This window comes from Trichoderma evansii, assembly GCF_050947405.1.
Source record: "Trichoderma evansii strain SZMC 28006 chromosome Unknown GGI43scaffold_31, whole genome shotgun sequence".
Taxonomy (NCBI): domain Eukaryota; kingdom Fungi; phylum Ascomycota; class Sordariomycetes; order Hypocreales; family Hypocreaceae; genus Trichoderma; species Trichoderma evansii.
The window spans coordinates 65,001-88,153 of record NW_028145175.1 but is presented as its reverse complement, the minus strand read 5'-3'; the positions used below and the strand labels follow the sequence as shown (position 1 = coordinate 88,153).

The 23,153-nt window shown below is 46.4% G+C and overlaps 7 protein-coding genes across 7 annotated transcripts; 3 read left to right on the top strand and 4 right to left on the bottom strand.

Moving 5' to 3' along the window:
* Nucleotides 1-471: 471 nt before the first annotated feature.
* On the top strand, nucleotides 472-2,009 carry GGI43DRAFT_417535 (SDR family NAD(P)-dependent oxidoreductase; the record flags this gene model as incomplete). The annotated part of the gene is made up of 7 exons (XM_083207431.1): nucleotides 472-788; nucleotides 845-923; nucleotides 983-1,377; nucleotides 1,435-1,492; nucleotides 1,544-1,596; nucleotides 1,650-1,772; nucleotides 1,840-2,009. Coding segments are annotated over exons 1-7 (838 nt in total), but the record flags the coding sequence as incomplete, so codon positions are not given.
* GGI43DRAFT_417533 (D-mandelate dehydrogenase-like dehydrogenase) lies at nucleotides 2,002-3,541 on the bottom strand. Its single transcript, XM_083207429.1, has 5 exons — nucleotides 3,307-3,541; nucleotides 3,134-3,232; nucleotides 2,961-3,075; nucleotides 2,281-2,894; nucleotides 2,002-2,203 (listed from the first exon to the last, which is right to left on the bottom strand). Exons 1-5 carry the CDS (start codon nucleotides 3,409-3,411, stop codon nucleotides 2,099-2,101), a joined length of 1,038 nt encoding a protein of 345 aa, XP_083055756.1. The 5' UTR covers nucleotides 3,412-3,541; the 3' UTR covers nucleotides 2,002-2,098.
* Nucleotides 3,542-3,722: 181 nt separating this feature from the next.
* GGI43DRAFT_417532 (uncharacterized protein) lies at nucleotides 3,723-6,598 on the top strand. The gene is made up of 7 exons (XM_083207428.1): nucleotides 3,723-3,877; nucleotides 3,937-4,548; nucleotides 4,602-5,035; nucleotides 5,093-5,352; nucleotides 5,407-5,461; nucleotides 5,515-5,828; nucleotides 5,892-6,598. The coding sequence occupies exons 1-7, from the start codon at nucleotides 3,768-3,770 to the stop codon at nucleotides 6,378-6,380; spliced, it is 2,274 nt and encodes a 757-aa protein (XP_083055755.1). The 5' UTR covers nucleotides 3,723-3,767; the 3' UTR covers nucleotides 6,381-6,598.
* A 39-nt stretch (nucleotides 6,599-6,637) lies between these two features.
* GGI43DRAFT_426075 (MFS general substrate transporter) lies at nucleotides 6,638-8,311 on the bottom strand (the record flags this gene model as incomplete). The annotated part of the gene is made up of 2 exons (XM_083208590.1): nucleotides 6,638-7,625; nucleotides 7,704-8,311. The coding sequence occupies 2 exons, from the start codon at nucleotides 8,309-8,311 to the stop codon at nucleotides 6,638-6,640; spliced, it is 1,596 nt and encodes a 531-aa protein (XP_083055754.1).
* A 2,463-nt stretch (nucleotides 8,312-10,774) lies between these two features.
* On the top strand, nucleotides 10,775-13,136 carry GGI43DRAFT_426074 (Zn(II)2Cys6 transcription factor; the record flags this gene model as incomplete). The annotated part of the gene is made up of 7 exons (XM_083208589.1): nucleotides 10,775-10,951; nucleotides 11,023-11,730; nucleotides 11,783-12,093; nucleotides 12,143-12,239; nucleotides 12,333-12,490; nucleotides 12,547-12,608; nucleotides 12,664-13,136. The coding sequence occupies 7 exons, from the start codon at nucleotides 10,775-10,777 to the stop codon at nucleotides 13,134-13,136; spliced, it is 1,986 nt and encodes a 661-aa protein (XP_083055753.1).
* Nucleotides 13,137-15,420: 2,284 nt separating this feature from the next.
* On the bottom strand, nucleotides 15,421-16,054 carry GGI43DRAFT_431510 (uncharacterized protein; the record flags this gene model as incomplete). Its single annotated transcript, XM_083209417.1, has 1 exon — nucleotides 15,421-16,054. Exon 1 carries the CDS (start codon nucleotides 15,868-15,870, stop codon nucleotides 15,421-15,423), a length of 450 nt encoding a protein of 149 aa, XP_083055752.1. The 5' UTR covers nucleotides 15,871-16,054.
* A 1,243-nt stretch (nucleotides 16,055-17,297) lies between these two features.
* Nucleotides 17,298-22,068, bottom strand: GGI43DRAFT_426073 (uncharacterized protein; the record flags this gene model as incomplete). Its single annotated transcript, XM_083208588.1, has 12 exons — nucleotides 17,298-17,827; nucleotides 17,947-18,162; nucleotides 18,229-18,306; nucleotides 18,343-18,460; nucleotides 18,536-18,676; nucleotides 18,710-18,773; nucleotides 18,807-18,870; nucleotides 18,943-19,248; nucleotides 19,288-19,408; nucleotides 19,464-20,183; nucleotides 20,242-21,132; nucleotides 21,169-22,068. The coding sequence occupies 12 exons, from the start codon at nucleotides 22,066-22,068 to the stop codon at nucleotides 17,298-17,300; spliced, it is 4,149 nt and encodes a 1,382-aa protein (XP_083055751.1).
* Nucleotides 22,069-23,153: the final 1,085 nt, after the last annotated feature.

Sequence of the window (23,153 nt, the reverse complement as noted above, 5' to 3'; positions counted from 1 at the left end):
TTCAAAGCACTGGGCAGAATCACACTGAATCGACACCGTTTTCTTGTCTGCACCAGTTCTAAGTTGGCTGTTAACTGCACACCAGAGGGCCGAATCCTGCAAGGGAGATTGGTACCTGGATGCCGCCCCAGCCAAACTACCTGCTCTTAAAACAACATGTCGGTCGAGATGGTAATCACAAGACTATAAAAACAACAGACCATGAACTCTGATCAAAGACCTGACTGAAATTCAGCTGCCCCCCTGCTTATCGCTGCATGTCGCATGTGCTTGTATTGTTGAAAACAGCATTGTTCCTAGAGGTGAGACTAATACGGTACATAATGGGGAGTATTTTTCCGGGGTAAAATCCCGTGCAGCTTCAAAGTTTCTGCTAGCATGGAAGCCACGTGCTAACAATTTAGCGCCGACCTTTATTGGATTCTACCTGAGTTGATTGGTAGCGTGACCAGAGCAAAAGCCGCATCAATTGCCGCCAGCTGCGGCTATGATGAATGCGCTCACGAAAGCGGGACACATACAATTCCAACACGAGCTGGCATTAAAGTAGTTAATGATTGCCGAGCACTTTTCTACCTTTATTTGAGTTTGAAGCTCACATGTTGAACAGTCTCTCAATTGCCGAAAGCAAAATACATCACGTCTTGGCTTCGCTTGCAGTTGTCCTGCTTCTTTACTTGTGAATTATAGGCCACAGCTACTCCACAGCACACAATGGTTACCACGTATCATCTCCAATCAGTAGACAATGAGTTGTCGGGGCGTCTTGCGCTGGTGACAGGATCCAGGTTTGTATAGGGAATCGGTAACGCAAAAAGTCCGTAATCTAACATCTGTATCCAAGTGGTGGGATTGGTTCAGCCTGTGCAAAGTCATTGGCTTCTGAAGGCTTGGACGTTGTTCTTCACTACTCCTCCAGCAAAGTAAGTACATGGTTCACACTCTCATTTTTTGAACTGGTAGCATTAATTCAGCTCTCAAGGAAAAAGCCGAGTCATTAGCCTCTGAGCTCCGACAGAGCCATCCGAATCAATTATTCGTCACTGCCCAAGCCGATCTTACAAACCGAGAATCTACGCGCGCTTTCGTCTCAACAGTGCTGAGTACGCCCGCCGTCGCCGAGAAGCATAAAGCGATATCCGTGCTGGTTGCAAATGCCGGTATCGGCCGTCGCATCCGACATGTCAAAGATATCGAGGAACAAGACTGGGATGACATGATGGAAGTCAACGCCCGGAGTCAGTTTGTCATAACGAAGGCTGCTGTGGAAGGGATGAGTGCGCAAGGCTGGGGAAGAGTGATTCTCGTGGGCAGCATTGCGAGTCGAGGAAGTGGCTTGAATGGATGCCATTATGCAGCCTCGAAAGGTGCTTTATGGTGAGTTCCTGCTGCGAATGGCTTGTGTGTGGTAAGGCTTGTACTGATACATTGCAGCTCAATGGGTTTGAACATGGCTACAGTTCTGGCCCCAGAAGGTATCACGGTCAACGTTGTATGTTCAGTCTCGTTCCAATATTGTATCAGACATGCTGATGGATCCTAGGTTTCACCAGCCATGATTGGAGCTACAGGAATGATTCCAACTCCCAAGCAGAGGTAAGTCGTAGCAGTATTGACGTTTGTTTTGCGGAGCTAACGCGCAAATACAGGACTTGGACGTCAAAGGATGACGTGGACGAAATCAGAGAGTCTGATCCTGGGCTGGCAATTGCCAGCAGTGTGCCGGTGCACAGACTTGGAATGCCAGAAGAGGTGGCCAACGTGGTAGTCATGTAAGTCTTTTCCGGTCTTACAAAAGGCGATAAAGGCTTTGGATTCACGCTAATAATGAAAATATAGGTTTGCAAAGACTGGATATATGACAGGGCAGGACGTCTTGTTAGCTGGAGGGCTAAAATAGAGCAATCTTTTTCTTAGTGTTACCTATACGACGTCTATACCTTATATAACATTTGCACCATGTAGATGTGAGCACTTTCGTTACATAGGTAAATACTCGTGTTTTAAACCATAAAAATCATGACATTTGTCTAATCTAATAATTTTTTCTCTTAATATATATACGCAGTTTTACAAGCTCGTTCCCTTTTCTTCTCTTTTATACTTTCGCCAACAGGGGTTTCTGCTCCGGTACCAATGTAAGGAATTTGCCTTGCGTGATGGCGCTCTTGACGTTGTCAATTACCAGGATCTCCATTTCCTTCTGTAGTTTTGAGAAAAAAAAAAAATATTAGCATCAAATATCTTAAGAAAGCAGGCCAAAAACACATGGCTACATACCTGTGTATCAATAGTCGCAGTACCAATGTGAGGCAGCAAGACAGCGCCAGGATGGCTGATCAGCTTGGGGTTGATCTTGGGCTCCTCCTCGAAAACATCCAGGCCGACGCTCCAAACCTTGCCAGACTCGAGGCTCTCAGCCAACGCCTCTTCGTCAATAATGGCGCCTCTGGCTGTGTTTACAATGATTACGCCGTCCTTCATTGAGCTGAGCTCCTTCTTGCCGATCAAGCCTTGGGTGGCCGGGCCCAAAGGCAGATGAACTGAGATGACGTCGCTGGTCTGGAGGAGATCTTCAAAGCTGACGTACTTGGGAACCTCGCCAGAGGCAAACTGCTTGTCCAGACCGTCCACAGGCTTTCTGTTGTGGTACTGCAGCTTGAAGCCAAGAGCAGCGGCGCGCTTGGCTGTCGCAGTTCCGATACCGCCCATACCCAAAACACCAAGAGTCAGGGTATGGGGGTCGCGGCCAAGAGGGCTCTCGCCTCTCCATTTGCCCTCTCGGACAGCGAGCTGGGGAATCCAGGCGCGGCGCAATGCGCCCAGGATGAGGAAGATGGCTGTGTTTGCGGTGGCAGCATCGACCGCCTTGGGAGTGTTTGATACGGAGATTTCTGAGCAAGAGAAAGATGTACATGTTAGTAAACCGCTTCTGAATTGAGATATTTAGTGTTTCATACTCTTATCTGTGCAGGGCTGAATGTCAATCTGGTCATATCCCGCTCCATTGTGAGAGATGAACTTGATTGAAGAAGGGAGGTGAGAGACAAGCTCGGCGTCAAATCTTCCGGTGATCTACGATTCTCAATTAGCAACTTGAAAGTTTTATTTTTGCTAGAGAGGCAGAAAATACCTTCACTGAGTCGTAAGTCCTTGAAATAGCGACGACATTGTCGTATTTGCCATTATCGCAGTCGCGGATGAATTCGTCGCGAGTTCCAGTTGTAACTTGCTGTAAAGTTCCGGAAAAATTAGCAAACACAATTATTTATCAAGAGCCCTTGGTGAAAAGGCGCAGAAACGTACAACCACATCTGCGACTTCGGAGAGCTTCTCAAACTCTGCCTTGGCGTGGTGGACGATGCCGAGCATCAAGACGCCAGGCTTTTGTGAGGTAGATCCGGTAGTCATTGTGTAGGAATTGGTGTTTTTAACCGGTAAATATTGATGTTGATCAAGTCGACGACGAAAGAGTATTGAGTTTGGTACTCAAAATCACAAGAATGAAGAGGAAAAAAGATGATGAAGCAAGTGATAAGCAAGAATAAAGCCGAGGGGTGACGTGACACTTTTCGTCCAAGTGATGAAGGGTGGGGGTTCCAATCATTTGCCGCAGCATTTGCCCATTTGCCGCGCTGCCCCAGATTATCCGGGTATTGCCCGCGGCTCCACCCCCGCAAACTCGTGTCGCGGCGTTTGCTCTCAACCTTGCAAGCTGGATTCCAATTCATGCAATCACTTTTAATGCCAAATCTCGCCTATTGCCGATGGAGTTGCACCCAGAACAGACGCCGACCGCTGCAATGGCTCGATCAAAGGCCAGGCGGGTCTCTCGCGCATGTCTGTCGTGTCGCACGCGCAAGACGAGATGTGATCTGTGAGCAGAGAAGAATATCCCGGTATAGCCTCGCTTACTGACGCTCGGTGGGGGAACAGTGATTCAGCGGGAGTGTCGGGCGTGCCTCCGTGTCGTAGATGTGTTGAACACCAGCTAGAATGTGTGTTGACAAAGTCGAGGCGTGGTGGGCGCCGGATCAAGGGCGTTCGTAATTCCATGATTCAGACGCCCACCCGTAACAGCGAAGGCCATGATCCGGCAAACACTACGCACGATGACGATGACGACGACGACGATGATGACGGCGACTATAGTAGCCAGCAGGCAACCCATTCTCGCCCCGGCCAGCATCCAAGCGGCGCGGATGATATGCGAGCATGGCTTTCGTCTTCGCAGCAAGCCGGCAACTGGCCTGATGAGGGGGGTTCCACTCGTGAGATTGCAGAATCAAGAACGAGTTCGGACGGTTTGGAAGGTCACATTGCCAACACAGACCTTTTGAACCCCTCTGATGCCCTCGACCTTCTCGCCCAAGTTGCCGACCTTGACCCTGATCGACAACGGAATGCGCTGGCGGGCCAAGCCGGTTCAAATAATAGACTTGTAGCGGACGGTATGCCGCAAATCGTTGGTAGATCGGCTACCAGCTATTATCCTCCACTGGATGATGGCATCTTGACGCCCTCAGAGGCGTCGTATCTTGTCAAAAGGTAACCCGGCAAAGTATCCATTGGTATGCGTACTGAATCTAACGGCTACCCAGATACCATGAAAATTTCCACCCCTTCTTCCCAGTAGCTTATAGCGCCATATTTGAGGGCTCGATATCCGAATGGGCAGCCAAGGAACCCCATCTCTTGACAGCGATTCTCACCGTTGCTTCGAAAGACGACCCGTCCTGGTTTAGAGTGTACGACGCGTGCTCTCGCCACATCGAAACCTTCCTGTCGAACTTTATATATGCCGGATCCAATTCTGTTGGCTCTGTAGAGGCGCTTCTTATTCTTGCAGAATGGGCACCTCAACGGCCTCAGGAGAATTCCGCTATTGGTTGTGGTCAAGAAGACCACGGTGCTTGGATGCTTGTAGGCTTGGCTGTGAGGCTAGGGTACCTGCAAAGGCTTGAGCAGTCTGCACTATTGCCGGATGAAGGAAAACTTTCTGCGGAAATGAGTAGGAAACGGGTTGTTTGGGCAGGTATGTGAAGTTGAACAAAAAAACTCTTAGAGCTATTGGACATTAACAAGGATACAGCGTGTTACATGTGCGACCGCCAAGTCTCGATCCGACTTGGAAAGGGCTTTTGGTCCCGCGGACCCGGTCCAGCTCTTCATTTGCGGGCTGCAGATTTTCCAACATTACAAGAACAAGCACTTGGCCCAGACAACATGGGCCTGTTATTTCAAGCCCATCTTGAACTCACCCAGCTGATCAGTAATGCTCATGACATTTTATATTCGTCGACGAGTCATCGACAGCAGCTGTACATTGGCGGGGAATATGTTAGATACATTGTAGGTGCTATGCGGCTATACATACCACTTGACTATGCTAACGTCCTTTTGTAGGATGATTTTGCTTCCATGGTGCGGAAATGGAAGCTTTCATGGGCAAACCATAGCTGTATGCTTTCCCTTACTCTGTTTTGTTTTACAAGCAACGCTAACATATCCTAGTCACGCCTCCCGTGAAAGCCTCTTTGGTGCTGTCTTTCGAGTTCCTAAGACTATACATCAACGCCTTCGCCTTTCAAGCCAACTTGAATCGGGCCGCAGCTCGGAATGCGCAAGCAGGGCCAGGGAAAGCCGGCGGGCCACTGTTCTCCAATGTTGCTGGAAAGCCAGATGCGCGATTCATATATGAGTCGATCGACGCTGCAAATTCGCTTCTCAGCATCTTGAACAGCTTTATCGACCCCGTGGCTGGCCTAAAGTGCATGCCACTCAAGTATTGTCTCTATGTGATTTATGCCGCCGTCTTCTTGTTCAAGGTAAGCTGCTCTCTGGCAATCCGTGTGCGCATCTATTAGAAAGGATGCTGATCAATAATTTAGGCAAGAATGGCGGGAGCCATCAGCAGCGAGGGTGGCGATCGCGGAGTCCGCCGTGCCATCCATGGTACTATTACCCAGCTACAAAAAACGTCGGACAACCCACAAAGCCTTGGAAGACGATACGCCACGTCTCTCCGCCTTCTTTGGAGGAAATCTAGTACAAAACAATCCAACAAATCTGCTGCTGCTCGTCGTGATCCCTTGACCGAGCCACCAACGCCGACAATGGACGACATCCCAGGACAGGAAGGCATTCCTTTACTGCACACTGGCAAAGCGGCAATGGACATGGACCCATTAAGCGGGTTTTCATGGAGAGATTTGGACTCACTTGGGCAGTTTATTTCCGGCAATTCAACAATGGCCATGACAGATGGGATGCTTGCTGGCGGAGATTTTGACTGGGAACATAGCTCGGGCGGATTGGATGATCTTGTAGTGCAGCCGCAGTTTGACACGAGGTGGGCTGGGCACGATATAATTTTTTGAGTATTGATTTTGGGCGGATTTGGTGTTTTTGAGGCAAATGAGGAAAATTCAATAGCCGCAGTCTCCGCGAAATGGATGGAGTCGTGCTAAATTATTTGTTTACATGGAATCTTTGGCATACTCGTCAAGTACATAGCAGGAGTTTATATGCATGATTTTTTGAGTGTTTTTATTTGGGTATCTAGTATTATAATGCAAAATTTGCTTCATCATGACAATAACATAATCTACAGGCGTTATTTGTTATCCTGCCTCGCTTAATAAATATATACAAACTCGTCATTCTCACGATCCGTGAGATCCAAAAACGCTTGCTCTCCAAGTCTTGTCTCTCCCGCATGCGCTGCAGTGCCAGCTGCATTTTCTTCTGCAATAACAATCTCCTCATCCGCGTTTTGATCATCCATGGCACGATATGTCGTATCCATGGAGTGGTCGACAACAACTGCCTTCTTTCCATTGCGCACACGCTTCTTTGACTGAAGCTTGTTCAGGACAATGAGGTTGGCCCACTGGATGGCGACAACGGCCACGAGCGCTACAAAGATGGCCAAGCAGGCGCGGAGGCCGGGCTTGTAGGCTGGTGCGTCATTGGCGTTGAAGAGTAAAGGCCCAACGATGTTGCCGGCGGCACTGGCGGCATTGTAAACGCTCATGATGGCGGATTTCTTGGTGGTGCCGGCGGTGTTGCCGACGATCCAGGTGACGATGAGGGGGTTGCCGCCGAAAAGGAAGGCAAGGAGGTAGTAGCCCACGAGGAGAGCTGCCTTGGCGGAGTTATCACGAGGCACAGAGTAGAGGACGGCGAGACCGGCAACGACAGGGATCATGAAGAACATGAGGATGGCACCCTTGACACGTGCCTTTTGAGCGAGGTAACTGGCCAGTAAGATGACAATGATCTGTAAAGCGCCGAAGGGCATGTTTAGCAGACTGGTCATGTACTTGTCTGAAACGAGGCCGTTTAAGATGAGAGGACCGAAAGTGTTGGTCACGCTGGCGCCGACGTTGAGCAGCATAGCCATGGCGATCCACAGGTATGTCTTGGGCTCCATGGCGGCCTCGAGGAGTTGTCGCCACTTAAACTCTCGGCTTCCAGTACCGGTTTGGTTGGCACGAAGTCTTTCAATGGCTTGTGCCTTTTCTTGTTCTGTTAAGAATCGAGCGGAGGGAATGTCGTTCTCGAGCTTCCAGTAGATGAAGGGGGAAGAGACGATGGTGACGAGACCGACAAAGAGGAAGATGCTGCAAGGAGCCCATGTTAGCTTGATGCTATCATGACTTGGATATAGAGGGATATGAAGGAGGGATTGAGGTACATACATTTGCCACTCTCTAAGAGCATCTGATTGAATATGTCCCAGGCCATAGGATAGAGCAGCCGCGACAATGGTAGCAGCTCCGTTGGTGCCATACCACGCCGCAACTCGAATCGGCTGCTCAGCTCGTCTGTACCACTGGCTTGTGATGAGACTGAATAGTGGCAAGCAACCTGCCTCGAAAAGACCAAGGAAGAAGCGAGCGGCCATTAAGCTTTTAAAGTTGTGGCAAGCGGCCATTGAGGCTTGTGCAATGCCCCAACCAAGAATAAGGGAAGGCATCAGAATACGATGCGGGACCTTGACAATGAGGTAGGAGGAAAAGGGCTGCCAGGCCAGCTGTGCAATGGGAGCAATAGAGCCAACAAGTGAGTACTCATTGCCGGTCAAGTTTGTGTCGGTCTTCAATCCATACGTGGCGCCATAGCCGAGGACGGATTTATCGAGAATCTGCAAAAAGTAGACCCAGACTAAGATGGCGAGGATGACTCGATCCGTCTTGCGACAGATGCGGCGACTGTCTTCTTCGGTGAGCTCGACTTGCTCGTCGCCAATGAGAGCCAAAGCCCGATCGCCATGCTTGACCTCGTTTTTGCCGCCGTCGATGTCCATGCTACCTCCTTTATGTTCCTCGTGGGTGGAGTTCGGCTTAGAGTCTGCGACAGCCATTGTGGTGTGAAAGGCTGTTGCCGCTGTTTATAAGAATGGCAATGAAGCAAGGATGGAGATGGAGATAAGATCAAAACACGACACGTGTGATGAACTTGACCTTGACATTCCCCAGATTCAGATCGGATCAAATGTGCGGAGGTGATGGATCCTTTTTATACAACGTGGAGATGTTTTTTAAACAAGAAAGTTGGACGATGGTGGTGAGCCGGTCCCACATGGCGCAGGAGTTCGAGTCACCTTGCGCCAATAGCTCAACCGTTGTGCTAGTTTTTTGCAAGTCTGGGGAAAGGCAAAAGCCGACACTTTCCATTGACCTGTTCTACTGGCCCTTTTTCCAATTTTTTTTCATTTGCCGCCGAGCTAACATGAGCTGAGTCTCAATAGCCGGTATGGAGACGCCTCCAGGTCTAAGCTGGCATAGCTCGGTGGGCATTCCGGGGGGCGAGGTCGCCACCTCCGCCATTTTTGATCGTTTGCCCTAGGAAATAAGCATGAGACATGAGTCGCGGGGAAGAAGGAATCCGGGACCAGGGCGCGTCGTATGAAACCACTTTTGAGGGCCAAGAAGTCATTAACGAAATACGGGCTTTATGATGGCGTAAACTATTAGTTTTGTCATCCCCAACATTGCCGATTACCATGGCAGTCGGCTATTGATGCTCTCTTACGGTGCCTTTTTTTTGTTTGTTTGTGACATGGCAAATGCATCTCCGAGCAACCCATGCTGGCTATTGATCATTGATGAGCTAAACACCATTCACAATGACAAAATTGTTTACGCAGCAGGCTTGGCGAGTCTCTATGGTGATTCTGTGGTGCTGTTTGACCATGTATGCAATGTCTTTACACGCCGTATAGACTTCTTCTTCCTACACGGGACTCGCACCGTGTAGGAACCATGTCTCAATTTGTGCCATGAACAACGCTCTGGCAGAAAAATTACCAAATACCGACTCTTGGGATATCGTACGTTAAAAAGGCAATTGCCGATATCTTAATAAAAGGCCGCTGGCATTCTATGCTCTTAGCTACGTCATGTCTTGCCAAGGCAGTCTTGTCTTTCTTGCTGATGGCAGCCAGAGCGGTAATTGGAACTTCGTCTTACTATTGGCAGTCAAAGCGGCAATTGAGAAGAAGATTCATTACTAGCAGAGACAAATAAGATCATAAATTTTGTCAATGTATCCAAGTGGTTACCCTATTACGGCGTGTAACCCTGTAGAAAAAGAGCGAGATGCTGCATATTTTACAGACGGAAGAGTGAATTGGTACCGACACGGGTTTACTCAGTTGTGTAAAGATTTGTATAATACTAATACCAAGTTCTGATACCATTGAATGTTCCCCAGGATAACGTGTAAGTGCAGATAGGAGCATTCGGCTATAGAGACATGTATTTTTTCCCAGGATCAGACTGGCAAGACCATTCAGTATTCCGATGGCTACATCGCGCTGAATAAAAAGAAAGAAAGAATAATACAGCCCGTTTAGAGAATTCATCTTTGAGAATATAGTTGATATGGCTCTAGAATTTTTGAATTGGTTTGTAAAGTGTCAGGTAATCGGCAATACATGTGTTTGGGTCTGCGTTGGCCTGCGGAAATGTGAGAGAGAAAGTGACATCTTTGTCTTACACTGCCCAAGTAAAGGATACGCCTAAACTAGCTGCCATGCTCAGCTACTGCGAGGACCGACAAGTTTATCTTAACTTACATATACACCTCGACACCAGCTAGAGAAAGCTCCAAGGCGAGGGTGCTACTTATTAGGGAAGTGTATTTAAACCACCGCTGCGGCCCTCGTACTATTACTATTACTACTACCGGAGTTTTGTGATATTACAATAATATAGAGAAGTGGCTCTTTTTATTGTACTATTTATATACTACAAAATTTAGTATAACTGTGGCTGGACAAATTGACAGAACGCGGCGTTAGGAACTGGTTTTTACGTTCCATTATTTTGCTTTCCCTTTACAAGTTCGACTACCCCGCACTAGCATCTATCTGCCTTTTGATTGGCCACAGGTAAAACTTCCATGAACGCTTCCGGAACCCTTTCTCCATGTAGGCAGCAAGTTATTTCTCTCGATTCAAACAGCATTCATTACCAGTGGTTAACCATACGGTAGGTTTGAACGGTTTTTATATGTGTGTGCCACGTAAAGAGATGCTGCCTAATTGATGCATGAATAGTGCCCGAGATGGCCTGCAAGTTCCCGTGCATCAAAGAGGCCAATCCGTGTCAATGAAATGCTGCAGCCATGTCGCTTAGTTATGAGGGGTGTCGTCACCATCGCTCATTATCTTCCGCATCCATGAATTTTTGTGCATCCTACAACTGGGCCGTATCTGCTTTCTAGAATCGGGAGATGAATTCCCCATTCAATCAACTGAGCTCTCATGGCAGGTGAGGCATCAAAATCCGGATACGGCCGGCATCCGCTACGTCCACTGCTTCCAGCTACGTCCGAACACACCCAGGCCTCACTTCAGGCTTCATCGGAAAGTGACTCAAATCCTAAGAAGAGAAATATAAGCAGGGCGGCTTGTAATGCCTGTCGCAGGTGGAAATCAAAGGTCAGGGACACCGTACTGGACCATTCCATGCAAGCTTTCATCGTATTGCTAACGATGTGATGCATCCATAGTGCAATGCAGAGCGACCAAAGTGTTCTAGTTGCGTCTCTTTAAGCACCGAGTGCAAGTATGAAACGGCCAACACGGGCGAGACGCACTCTCACGCTCTCAAGCGAAAGTACGACGAGTTAGTTCAACAAAAAACAAGACACGAGGAGCTCTATGAGCTGCTTCAGACGTGCTCTCCGCAAGAAGGCGCCGAAATCTACAAGCGCATAAGAGCAGGCGCTGATGCAGGGTCTATTCTGCGGCTTATTCAGGATGGAAGTCTTCTTCTGCAGCTGAGGGTAGTGCCCGAGACTCGTTATCGCTACCGATTCCCGTTTGTAGATGAGATGCCAGCTTTCTTGCTGCATGCGCAGAATCCATATCTCAATTCATTGCTATATGAATGTACTTTCAAGTACCCGGAACATCTGGCTTCGCAAGCACCGGCGCTTCCTTCAGCCCCAGGCGCAGATGAACCTCAAGGCGCTTACCTTAAGCCTTTCCATGCAGCTGAAATTGTGGATACAAAACTAGAGTTAATCAAGCCTTCTGCTTGGACTTCTGTTTGCTCTGATGATAGGTTGATGCGAAAATTGTTTAGCATCTACTTCCTTTTCGAATACCACGCGGCCCCATTCTTTCATAAGGAATACTTCCTTGAAGATATGATTGCCAAAAGACATGGCTTCTGTTCTCCCTTGTTGGTTAATGCTATATTGGCCCTGGCTTGCGTTAGTTGTCTTGTCTCTAATTCCAGTCGGTGATTCGCTAAATAATTCGTAGCATTCCGACCGTTCTAATCCGAAGCGTGCAGAGTTTTGGAACCCTCATAATATAGCTTATCAATTTCTTGCCGAAACTCGTCGCTTATGGGAGCTGGAAGCAAGAACACCGAATCTTATGACAATCCAGGCTACCCTTTTTCTCCAAATTGCCTACAATATGAATGGAACAGATGCGCTTGGTTATCGCTTCCTTGAACAGGCAGTAGAGATGGCTAATGGCCTCAAATTGTTCAAGTCATCTGCTGCCGAGAGCGCAAAGGAGCGAAATGCCCGAGAGTTTACTGCTTGGGCCTTGTACGCTTGGCAAGGGTATATCTGAATTCTCATATAATATTTCAAATCTCTAATATATCTATAGCCTCGCTGTATATATGAACCAAACCCCACCTTTGTTACAGACTGCGCCTGAGTCGTCTCTGCCAGACCCCCTTGAGCATCCCGAGTGGTATGGAGAGGTTAGGTCCAAGTTTCCTTCTGCTCCAACTATTTTCAGCACTCACCTCGGCCAATTCATCAAGGCAAAAATAGATCTATGGTGTATAGCGTAGGATATGGCATTTCAGATTAACGAGAACAAAATTAATCACGCAGAGTTTTCAGCTGACCAAGCGCTAGCATTATGTGCCAAACTGGTACACTGGTACAGGGATCTGCCACGGTCCCTGAAGCCAGATCGAATCGTTACTCCATACCAGCTCCAGCTTCAGTAAGTATTAATCCAGCTTACATCTGTGAGAATTTTCGTTACTAAGTGATATGTAGCATGCAGTATCAAAACTATTTGATCAATCTTCTGGAAGGACCAATGGCTACGGAATTAGACAGTCCATCCACAATACTTGACTCTCTTCCCTCAGACCATTGGATAAAAGCCTCGAGAGCTTCTCTCCAGTTCGAAACGTTCCTTTGAGACAATAATTCGCTTATACTACCTCTGCCATGGCTTTGAAGCATTGGATGTCTTCATGCTTCAATATCTTAGCATGCTTGCTTTCATGGCCCATGATGCTGTTCAAGCAAGTATGCAGGGGACTATGCTACAAACCCTACAGTCGACTATTTTACTTGTTACTATGGGTATCCGAGATCAATGCTCTTCTCATTACTTAGGCCAGATGGTATTTGAAGCAGTTCGTGGTCGAATGAGACCCGAGGAAATCGAGCTGATAGATCGCTTTACAGCGCAGAGCGGCCGACCCAAAGAGAGTCAGCCACCACCAGGGTGGCGGGCCTTGTCTCTTTGGCAATTAGATTTCGGCAGCGTTACTGCTGATCGTGCAGCCTCTAAACTTCTTAAACTCTTTGACGAAGCCAGAATCAGCGAAGCAGTTGAGCATCATGATTTGGAATGAGATGTGCTCGTTGAAATCATGGGCTGGATTCTAGTATTGTGTGCCTATATATGTCTGTATTCCTAGACGTGGAATTGGCTTGGAATCACAAATCTGGTGAGAACAGCGAGCGAAGATCAATTAGACGAATTTGATGAACAGAAAGAAATTGGAGCCAATTGGCCGGGAAGCTTGCACGCCGCCGTGTCAGTGAAGAGCTGGTCCTGGAGCCAGCGGTTGAACAGTACCTCAACTATAGCTGGCAGGTTGCTTGAAAGGACCACGCTGGGTATCAAAAGGTTGAATTGGCTTCAAGCCCTTACAAATAGCGGATGGTGAACCCTGATAAAGAACTTGGACAGCTGGCATGCCACTACCTCTGGGCACATATATTGCGGTATAGTAAGCATAGAGAAATCTGTAGTATTCATCGTCGTATTGTGCCTCACAACTCCACCAAGTCCTCCAGTAACCAACCACGCTTAGAACATTGTCATCTGAACAAATCACCAGAAGAGAAGCGGCAGCACTACCAGCTCTGTGGGTAGAGAATGAGAACCAATGAGATGGCCAAAGAGAGGAGACCGAGGGGATTCAACCATTGTAGCGTCTTCGCTCTTCTGGACTAGCCGTGTTTCCTGACACTCAGCCTAGCTCTCAATTTGGTATGGCAGTGAAAGCAATTTTTTGGCTCCTGGTATTGAGGTGGAAGGTGTATTAAGCTAACGCTGGAGCGAAGCCATCTTAGGATTCGCTGGTCGATCGCGGGGACCTGGAGCACCCAACTGCCGGGCTAGAGCCACAGTGCCGAACGTGAAAGCTAGGACGCGGTATGAGATGTGACATCACAGTTCGAGGAACATCATTACGGGCCACAGAATCAGCGCAGGCCATGTGACAACCCCTGACTAAGACCCCCTTTGGTATTCTCTCTCAATTAGTTTCTACCGTCCAGGTCATCATCGTAAAAACTTTAAAGCATGCTACGGCTTGCCTCGCTGTTATCGACAAAGGGTGAGTAGTGTTCTCATGTTCTCGGTCTCGTTCTTTTAACGGAAAGAGGCTTGAGGTGCTACTAAAAAGTGAGCTAAACAATTAGTACGTCTAAAAAATACACCCACAGTATGTCAAGAACAGCCCTTTCTCCCATCTTTACGTTAAGCTTCTGTCAGAAGCAAGGAGAGATCTCAGTGTTAGGTATGATTGGAGAATCTCAGTAGAGGGGATCTATACGGCTCACTCTGCCTGGTTTCTGTGGGAACGGAATATACCGATTGAAACACGGGAACTATCAAGAGCGATGAGCCGAATGAAACCACGGAAAAAGCAAACAGCGCGGAGAAAGGTGACTGGGAGACAGTGGAAACGATTTCTGGCTTACTGTGAGACTAATTAAGAAGATCACATGCAAATGGCTAAAAAGTAGACAAAGCTGTGTGGGTGGATTTTGAGGGAGTGCGAGAGCCGCACGCCCCACCATACGCCACCAGGGGGAGTGAAAGACGCCAGGAACGTCACAATCCAAAGCTATGCGGGGAGAGCATTAGTAAGATGGTAAGATGTTTGCTTCTCATTACATTAAAATAAATAGCTGGGCACTTGGAGGGTTCAGATTCGATCCAAGTATTCTCAAAGTTGAGGCAGAAGTGCAGTTTATTCACAGGACTTTGGCATTGAGAGCCAGACAAACTGGTGATAGCAGATGTGGGCTAGATTCATCAGCATACGTATGCAAAGAGGGTGAAGAAGGGGAGGGGTAAAGATTCGACGTCCAATGTGGTGTGGGTTCCAGATTCTTCCCGTCTACTGCCACTACTTCGTAGTTAAGCCGGTAACCATTTCAGGTACATACGGCCATCTCTAAGAGAACATACAGGATTTTATCTAGTCTCCTGGAATTAGACTAACAAGAGGCAGACGAGCAGTCTTGTGGGTAACAATTAGGAAGCGCTGCCTTTATGATGTAGGTTTACAGCGTGAAATAGACCGGCACGTCTGTAGAAGCTAAAAATCCGAGCAAGTTATATCTGAGGGGGTATGCTTTGATGGCATATACAATAAATTTGCGTGGTATTATTTCCATTTGTTGAAATTTAATAGGAACATGAAGTCAAGCATAGTTAAAATATTGTTGAGACACAAAAAAACGTAGATAAATACACAAGAGACAAGAGATTCCGTATGCTTATCTCCAGGAGATAAATACACCCAACGTATGCATCTAGAGATCTGTTAGAATATATAACATGTCGAATTTTAAAGACTTACAGCGAGCAGAGTTTTCTGTGAGACTGACTAGAAAGCCTCAGAGGACCAGCGCAGCCGAGACAAAGACGACAAGTCCAAGTCTTAGATGCCATCCAAGCCCATCGCCAAAGTGTTTGTTGGCCGCACCTGTCTGTGTAGGCGCAGTCCCACCTCGCTTCCCAACCACAGTAGTGGCCGCAGCATAGCCACTTGCACCATCGACAATGGGACTCCCTTCACCATTTATAGCACCGTTATCATCGCAGTTGACGAAATCCTCGATGCAAGTGCAGGCCAAATACGGATATCCATTCGTATCTCCGTCACATTCCATGGTCAAGCCGAGAAAGGAGATGTCATATCCTTGCATAACTTGCGAGAGGCATTGGAACTCAAGGCTGTTGTCTGAGCATGTGATGTCGGAGCAGATGGACTGCGTACAAGTGAATGGGCCGGGATGGGCTGTCTGGACGGGACCGCCGCGGTTATAGATGACGGGAGAAACCATTGTTGTGTTTTGTTCTTTCTTTCTTTCTTGGGCTGATGTTTTTGGTTGTCAGAATTGGTCCGAATACTTTGTTTTGGTCTTGATTTTAATGAGAAAACTTGACTTGGAACTCCTGAGTGCCTACTGCAGGATATTTATACGTCTTTTCTCGACATACAATGACAGACTACTAGGTATACACTCCTGTGCCTGACTAGACCCCGCGAAACCCCTGTCATGGCTTGATCACAAGATGCCAGATTCACGACTAATGGAGCGCTACCGATCATGTCTCTTTAGCTTGTTCTCTATTTTTTTTTTCTATTCGAGTGCTCAGCTTGAGGAAGAAGAGGGTGTGGAATGAAAGATGAGAAGCCACGATGCTTCCCCTGGTTTCAGCCTGGTTAGTGTCAACGCTATTTCTCCCACCACGCACTAGATGGTTGATTCTTTCGAGAAAGAGATTTCATAGGTTGTTGAGCTTTTCGTTTGAGCGCCATGCATCATGGAGACCTGTCAAAAGAGAGAAACAGCTGCCTGGCTAAACTCTATTTTACGCTATATGCCTGCCTGTGCACTCAGCTAGCAAGTTTGCATCGGCTTAGCTCCACGACGTTAGTGACATTGTATTGCTCTTGTCATTCGTTGTTCAATGAATCAGATTATTAGCAACTGGCAGCCAAGTATCACCCCTCTTTGTTTTCGCCCTCGAACACAATTGCAGCTGAGAACTTGCTCTGTTGCCCTTACTTTCCTTAAGAGGTAGGATCCTAAAAGTTGAATGCCTCAGTATCATGAAGCTATCCTAGTGTAAAAACGATATACAAATAAACCTTTCACGCTGATAATGGACCATTTTAAGAGAAAATAACTATTTGCTTCAATTACTAGCACTATACTAATATTAAAGTCTTTAAATTGTCAATTATGAATGAAAGATAGCAGATTTCCCGGTGTCGCCGAACTCTTTATTGCGTTTATGTCTATAAGGCATGGCAGACTTGGGTAAGATGCACCCTGGTGGTCACCGCGCTAATTTTAAGATCAATTGATATGTATTGCTATCAAGCTTATAGGCTACGATCGATTTGCAATATATTTGTAGTTGGCGAATGGACCGCATTTGTGCGTCACTTGGAGATACATAAGCATTATAATGCGAATAATCTATACTATTACTCGATCAAAGTTGGCAGTACTGGTGAGAATATCCTTCCATCCGCTATGTGCGATCTTCTGACACTATATACAAATTCCGCATGGCATAAAAGGAACGAAGCGGTGTGTCAGAATTAGCTCTTGGTAACGCTATATACTGTGCATCCACAGTGAAACTTCAATGCATCTTTGTTAAGTATGAGCCATGGAGGGAGCTGTCCTTTGAATCGGATTTATAAGCTGCATAGTTGTGATCGGCTTTGCAGTGGTAGTGGTAGCATTATAAAACATTAGGTTAGACGGTTGTTATCAGCGTCATCGTAGATTTTTAATAACTCTTCAGTCGATAAACGGATAATAATCACCCTTCCTGATTTGCAGCCAATGGCAACAGTAGATCCTGATATAGCCGCATGACATGCCCCAAAATCATTTGGCAGCTTGAGTATATTTTTGTTGTTCCACGTAATCCAGCTGTAGTAATATCTTACACCAATACCGGAAAAGACAGCTGGAATCTCCACATCAGACGAAGCGGTACTATCAATAGCAATATAACCAAAATTCGTAAGAACTTGCGAATTATCACTTGTAATTGATAAATTGGTTGATATTGCATCGAAGAAGACATTTTGCACGAAGTCACCTGTGTCGACGCGCCAGAGTTGGACAGTACCATCCTCTGTAGCTGATGCTACGAACGCCGAGACTTGCGAGAAAGCAACCGATGTAGCAGGAGACTCATGGCCCCGTAGCGTCTGCACATGGGCGCCTGTAGCTACACATAAGATTCGAACTGTTCCATCCTCTGAAGCTGATGCTATGAGTGCTGAATTATGTGAGAAGGCAAGTGCCATAATGTCGCCCCTGTTTTGGAGTCACTTCCCAGTTCTTGCTTGGAGTCGTTGGGTTGAGTTCGCCAGAGCCCAGTCCCATAACTGGAGCCTGATGCTATAAAAACGGAATCATGTGAAAAGGCAACCACATTAACTGCAGAGGAGGAGACCCATATCTCCCGCACAAAATCGCCTGTATTAGTGCACCGGATTCGAATAGTTCCACTCTTAGACGCTGATGCTAAGAGTGACGAGTCGTGCGAGAAAGCAATTGACTTAATTCCATGTCTATGGCCTTGTAGCTCCCGTAAACATTTCCCTGTTTTAGCGCACCAGAGCGAGATCCCATAATAGCCACTATAGCCAAGGTCTTCTTCTATATAACCAGATGCGGCCGATGCCACAAGTGTTGCATCGTGTGAGAAAACAATTGATGTGACGGCAAGTTTAAAGGTTTCTTGTTCTTATATTTGGCTGTCTGCATCCGTGCGCCAGAGACGGATTGTTTTCCACATCCATGGTACTGCAATAAGATTTAAATCATATGAGAAGGCGGCAAATTCAACAGGAGCATCATTAATTTCTAGCTCTCGCACGTACTCTCCTGTATCAGGGCGCTAGAACTGGATTATTCCATCTCGTGAGGCTGATGCGATAAGATTCGAGTCATGAGAAAAGGCTATTGAATGAACAATGTCTGTAGAGTATTCAAGCTCATGCACACATTCTCCTGTATCAATGCGCCAGAGTTCGATTGAGCAATTGTCCTGGACTGATGCTAGGAGCGTCAAATCATATGAGAAGATGGCTGGCCAATCAAAACTTGTATCTATCTTTAAATCTCGTATATAATCGCCCGTGTCAACGCTCCAGATTCGAATAATCCCCTCACCAGAGGCTGATGCTAATAGCGATGAGTCATGAGAGAAGCTAATTGTGGAAAGATCATAACCAGCCTGTAACTCATGTATAGAGTTGCCTGTATCAATATGCCAGAGTCGGATAGTATTATGCATTGGAGCTGATGCTATAAAAGCCGAGTTAAAAGAGAAAGCCATTAACTCCACTCCAGTAGTATGGGCCTTAAGCTCTTACATACACTCTCCAGTACTAACGCTCCAGAGCCAGATTATGCCATCATTTGAGCACGACGCTAACAAAGTTGAGTCATATGAAAAGGCAACTGATCTAATACGATCGCTATGGCCCTTAAGTTCCAGCATACAGTCGCCTGTACTGGTTCGCCAGAGCCGGATCGTATTGTCGTCTGAGCTTGATGCTATAAGCGATGAGTTATGAGAAAAGGCAATTGAAGTGACCAGATCAGTATGACCCTCAAGAATATTTAGTGAAGCAAGCCAGCGTGCCTCCATAAGTGGTTTTGTGAGAAGCCATTTTGGCTCTTCTGCCACAAAAAGTTCTCTAACCATACTTTGCGAAGGACTAAACACAAGTGCTGCTTCATAAACTTGCAATGGAGCAGACTCTATCGCTCGCTTGTGGAAGATGATTAATCGGTTTGCATCTTCAAATAATTCGGTAAGATGTGGCGTTTGAACACGCTCCTTTCGTAAATTAAGTCACTATTTTATATGTAACTAAATAAGAATATCAGCTTACCATTAGCTTTTGAATTGCAATTATTCCTTTTGACACACGAGGTAACAAGCTAAGAGCTTCTAACCAGTATAAGAATTTAAGTTCAAAGAATTTGGTGATATCGTTTTCATCCTGAGGTCTTTTTGTGTCGCAGAAGTGGTCCGCCCAATAGATGCAAGAGTAGGTAATTGGTGCCAGGGGATCAGGAGTAGGCACAGAGACCTGCTCGATAGGGAATCCAGGAAATTGTAAGTTGTATACGTCACGTTTTATTGTCTTGCTTAAAACTTTCAACGATCTCGAGAAGATTATGTAGTGCTGGTATTCGATACCAGAGACCAGGATCTGACTTGAAGCTTTATCAAGCAAGAAATCTTTTGCTGGCTGATGTACGAAGTAAATTATATCGTCTCGGATAATTAACAATGAACCACAAGACCCAATAATATCTATTAGGTCGTCGTTTTTATAATCATATGAGTCTATAAGACGGCTTAGCTCTGCTAACGTGATTGGGCGGTATACGACTGAAATAATAGCCAAGATCTGTCGGCAAGCTTCTGAATCAAGTGAGTCGTGAATATTTTCCATTATTCGCTGGTATAGAGCGTCAAGCCCTGATGGGTATGATGTCTTCAGCTTGTCAAGCGTATGTCGCTTTTTTATCTTCGGATCTCCAAGTTCTTGGCATACCAAAGCCACCCAAAGGAATGTGCCATGAGCGTTTGACATTAAATGCTGCTCAACAGCGTGTTGTGTTGTGCCATCATAGCCTTTTTTTCTCAGTTAATTCTTTCACTTTATGCTGGATATAGGCTTGAACAGCGGTAGAAACCGAACTCTCATTCAGTTCAAGGCATAGCCTAACTCCTTGCATAGCTGTATCGAGATTTTCATCAATAATAGGCCAGTTACGGCTTGATACAATCCACTTGACACGTGATGAACTGGACGCTTCAGAAAGAAACTCAAGAAGAAGTGGCAATCCTTCAGGGCATTCATCGAGGGCGTCAATCATCAATATTGCATCGTCCAAGCTTGAGTCATTCAATATAGCCATAAGAATCTTAGATAGTGCCTCCCAAGCATTGTTATCTTCAAAAAGCTTCTTTCCCGAACTATCATACCTCTCTCGTACGTGTGTGATGAGCAACGGCCGTTGGATGATTATCATATATATAAGACCTCGCAGCACTGCTGTTGCACTACTTAATCGAGCCTCAGTAGCCTGGCAGAAGAAGTAAGACAAGCAATGTGCAGTAGTAGACTTCTCTATCTCGTCTATAATACCGCATAAAAGCATCGTCTTTCCTTTCCCAGGATCTCCTTTGATCCAAAGCAGCCTGTATTGGGGATTGTCATACCATTGCTTGAAATCGTCGTGGTTGAGGACCCAGCGATATGAGTCTTTGAGTAAGTTGCCTTTGATACGCTGTATGCGCGTCTTATCGTCGCGGGGATCTGTCTGATGTAGGTCCTTAAGACATTCATTGCTTGCTTTATTTTCCATCATCTGTTCTAATTGCTGCTTAATCTGTATCATGGCCGATTTATCTGTTTTTGTATACCGTTCCACCAGACTTTTGGCGACAGATGCAGCCGTTGCGGCCGCGAAATTCTGCCAGCGATTATTTTTGTGACTGTCTGCGTAGTTGAAGATACTCTTGATGATAATACATGGAAGCTTATCCTAGATACCGGCACCTTCCATCTCAATGGCCAGGACGCCATAACGCTTGGCAATCCAATCACAATGCTCGCCGGACTTCAGAATTTTCTCACTTGAGCCGAAACGACCGATGAAGACCGACGGCATTTGAGCCTCTTTATTGCGCTCTTGATGCTCTAGCTCGCGTTTTATGTCAAGACGCTGTCGCGGTATAACATGTTTCTCATTGCATCCAAGCACATCGCATACCAGATCTCGAGATTCGTCACATACAGGGTCTGAATATTCGTGACACTGTGCACAGAGGCACTGTGGCGAAGTGTGGTGCTTATGGCGGTAATATGCCTCAAATAAAACGTCACTGGCGGCTCCGGGATACTGGTAGGTATTCCCTTTGCGGTGAATTCCTCCGGGAGGAAGATCTTGGATATGTTCGAGGAAGACAGCAGCCCGTTTCTTAACTCGCTCTCGTTCTCGGGCTGTCTCAAGGACCGCAACTAAACTGCGGATATTCTTATCTGGCCTCCCCAAGCTGTCCTCTGTAGTATCTTTTACCGCAAAGTCATCAGGATACTGCCCGCCATAATCGTATTGTATCACGGCCTTGCTGATGATCACGTCCCCAAGGAGTACCTCATCGCCAGTATTAGAGCTAGGAACACCCGCACAGATCCCCGTCAAGATCACAAGCCTTAACTCTGGATAGCTCGATCGAAGGCTTGCGGTGGCGCTGGCTGCACTGATATTTCCCGTATTTGGTAAAAGGACTAGGACAACATCAAAGTTTCCAAAGCGTCCGGTGGTGTAAGTGTTTGGGTCTCCAATGGCTCTGCCATATTGGTTGCCGTTTTCATCCCAGAATTGATCAAAGAGTAGCGAGACGGCATCATATTCAAGCGGCAGTGAACAGACCAAAGCCACTTCAAATTCGTCACGGCTGGCGGGCGGGGTAGCCATAAAGCGTGTATTCAATGCTTCTATATAGCCTAGATACGAGGGATAATAGAGAGCACTCTAAGATTCTCCTGTGCAATGTGTTTCGCCGATGTAAGGATATGATTTTGCAGCAATCTCGAGTATTATAGATGTAGAATATTATTTAGATCATTACCTACCAAGTTGTTACCGCTAACTACCAATAATACCAGGCGTTTAGTAAGCCGTGAAAAAGTACATGCGCATTTGTGGTATCATCGGGCCTCTGTAGGAAGGCTGTGCCGAGATACATGCGAATATACTCCGTAGAGTGCCATATAATAAGCTCCCTCGAAAATTTGGCCAATGGGCCTCTATATTTTCACTGTAGCAAGATATATGTAGCTGGCTACTACTATTCCTATTCCTACAGATTATATAACGGTGCAATTTCGATCAGATTGCGACAAAACCTACTGGCCAATTTTTCGAGGGAATACGGTATCCTCCTACATAGGTAGTATGTAAAACAAATTTCATACGTGCGCTTATAGGTATAATGGGGAAGTGGAGAAGCATACAGTATAATACCTCGTCAGTGTACCTTGTATTTTTACTCACTGCCAATCTTGGTGTGTATATGTGGTAAGCGGTGCACTCATGGGAGGGGAAAAAAAGAAGAAACATAAATAAACGCACAAATAAATGTATAATATAAAATTTATAAAAGCCTCCATCACTATATATGTATATAAAAAGGCAATAGAGCCAGACAAGGTAGTAAAAACAGTAGATACTAGCTATTGGGAGGTCACATGACGTTCCGAGAAGAGATTGATCTCAATGTACCTAGTATTTTCTGTGCTACCTGAGGTGCTACCTTATATACGTGCATATAGTATGTTAGTAGGTGGTCGGGATCTTAGATTAGAAGACAAACCGCTTCATTTACCTGACATTCTCGTAAATGAGAAACTCCCCCAAGGAACGTCGGCCGATATCACGTTCTGCTACAGTATGGCGGCAGCAATAAGCAGTAGCAGAAATACTGGAGGCAATAAGCGGTATATCTAAATTAAATATCTCCGTAGTATAATGATGATGTTCGCAAAGATAAGGTCTTCTGC

What these genes read in the sequence shown, in the direction of transcription:
- GGI43DRAFT_417533 (XM_083207429.1), bottom strand. Translation starts at nt 3,411, where the DNA reads ATGACTACCGGATCTACCTCACAAAAGCCTGGCGTCTTGATGCTCGGC. An exon ending in CCGAAGTCGCAGATGTGGTT is followed by an intron (nt 3,233 to 3,306) that starts GTACGTTTCTGC and finishes GGAACTTTACAG; the next exon opens with CAAGTTACAACTGGAACTCG. An exon ending in TCAGCCCTGCACAGATAAGA is followed by an intron (nt 2,895 to 2,960) that starts GTATGAAACACT and finishes TCTCTTGCTCAG; the next exon opens with AAATCTCCGTATCAAACACT.
- GGI43DRAFT_417532 (XM_083207428.1), top strand. Translation starts at nt 3,768, where the DNA reads ATGGAGTTGCACCCAGAACAGACGCCGACCGCTGCAATGGCTCGATCA. An exon ending in CGCAAGACGAGATGTGATCT is followed by an intron (nt 3,878 to 3,936) that starts GTGAGCAGAGAA and finishes GTGGGGGAACAG; the next exon opens with TGATTCAGCGGGAGTGTCGG. An exon ending in CCGCCGTCTTCTTGTTCAAG is followed by an intron (nt 5,829 to 5,891) that starts GTAAGCTGCTCT and finishes TCAATAATTTAG; the next exon opens with GCAAGAATGGCGGGAGCCAT.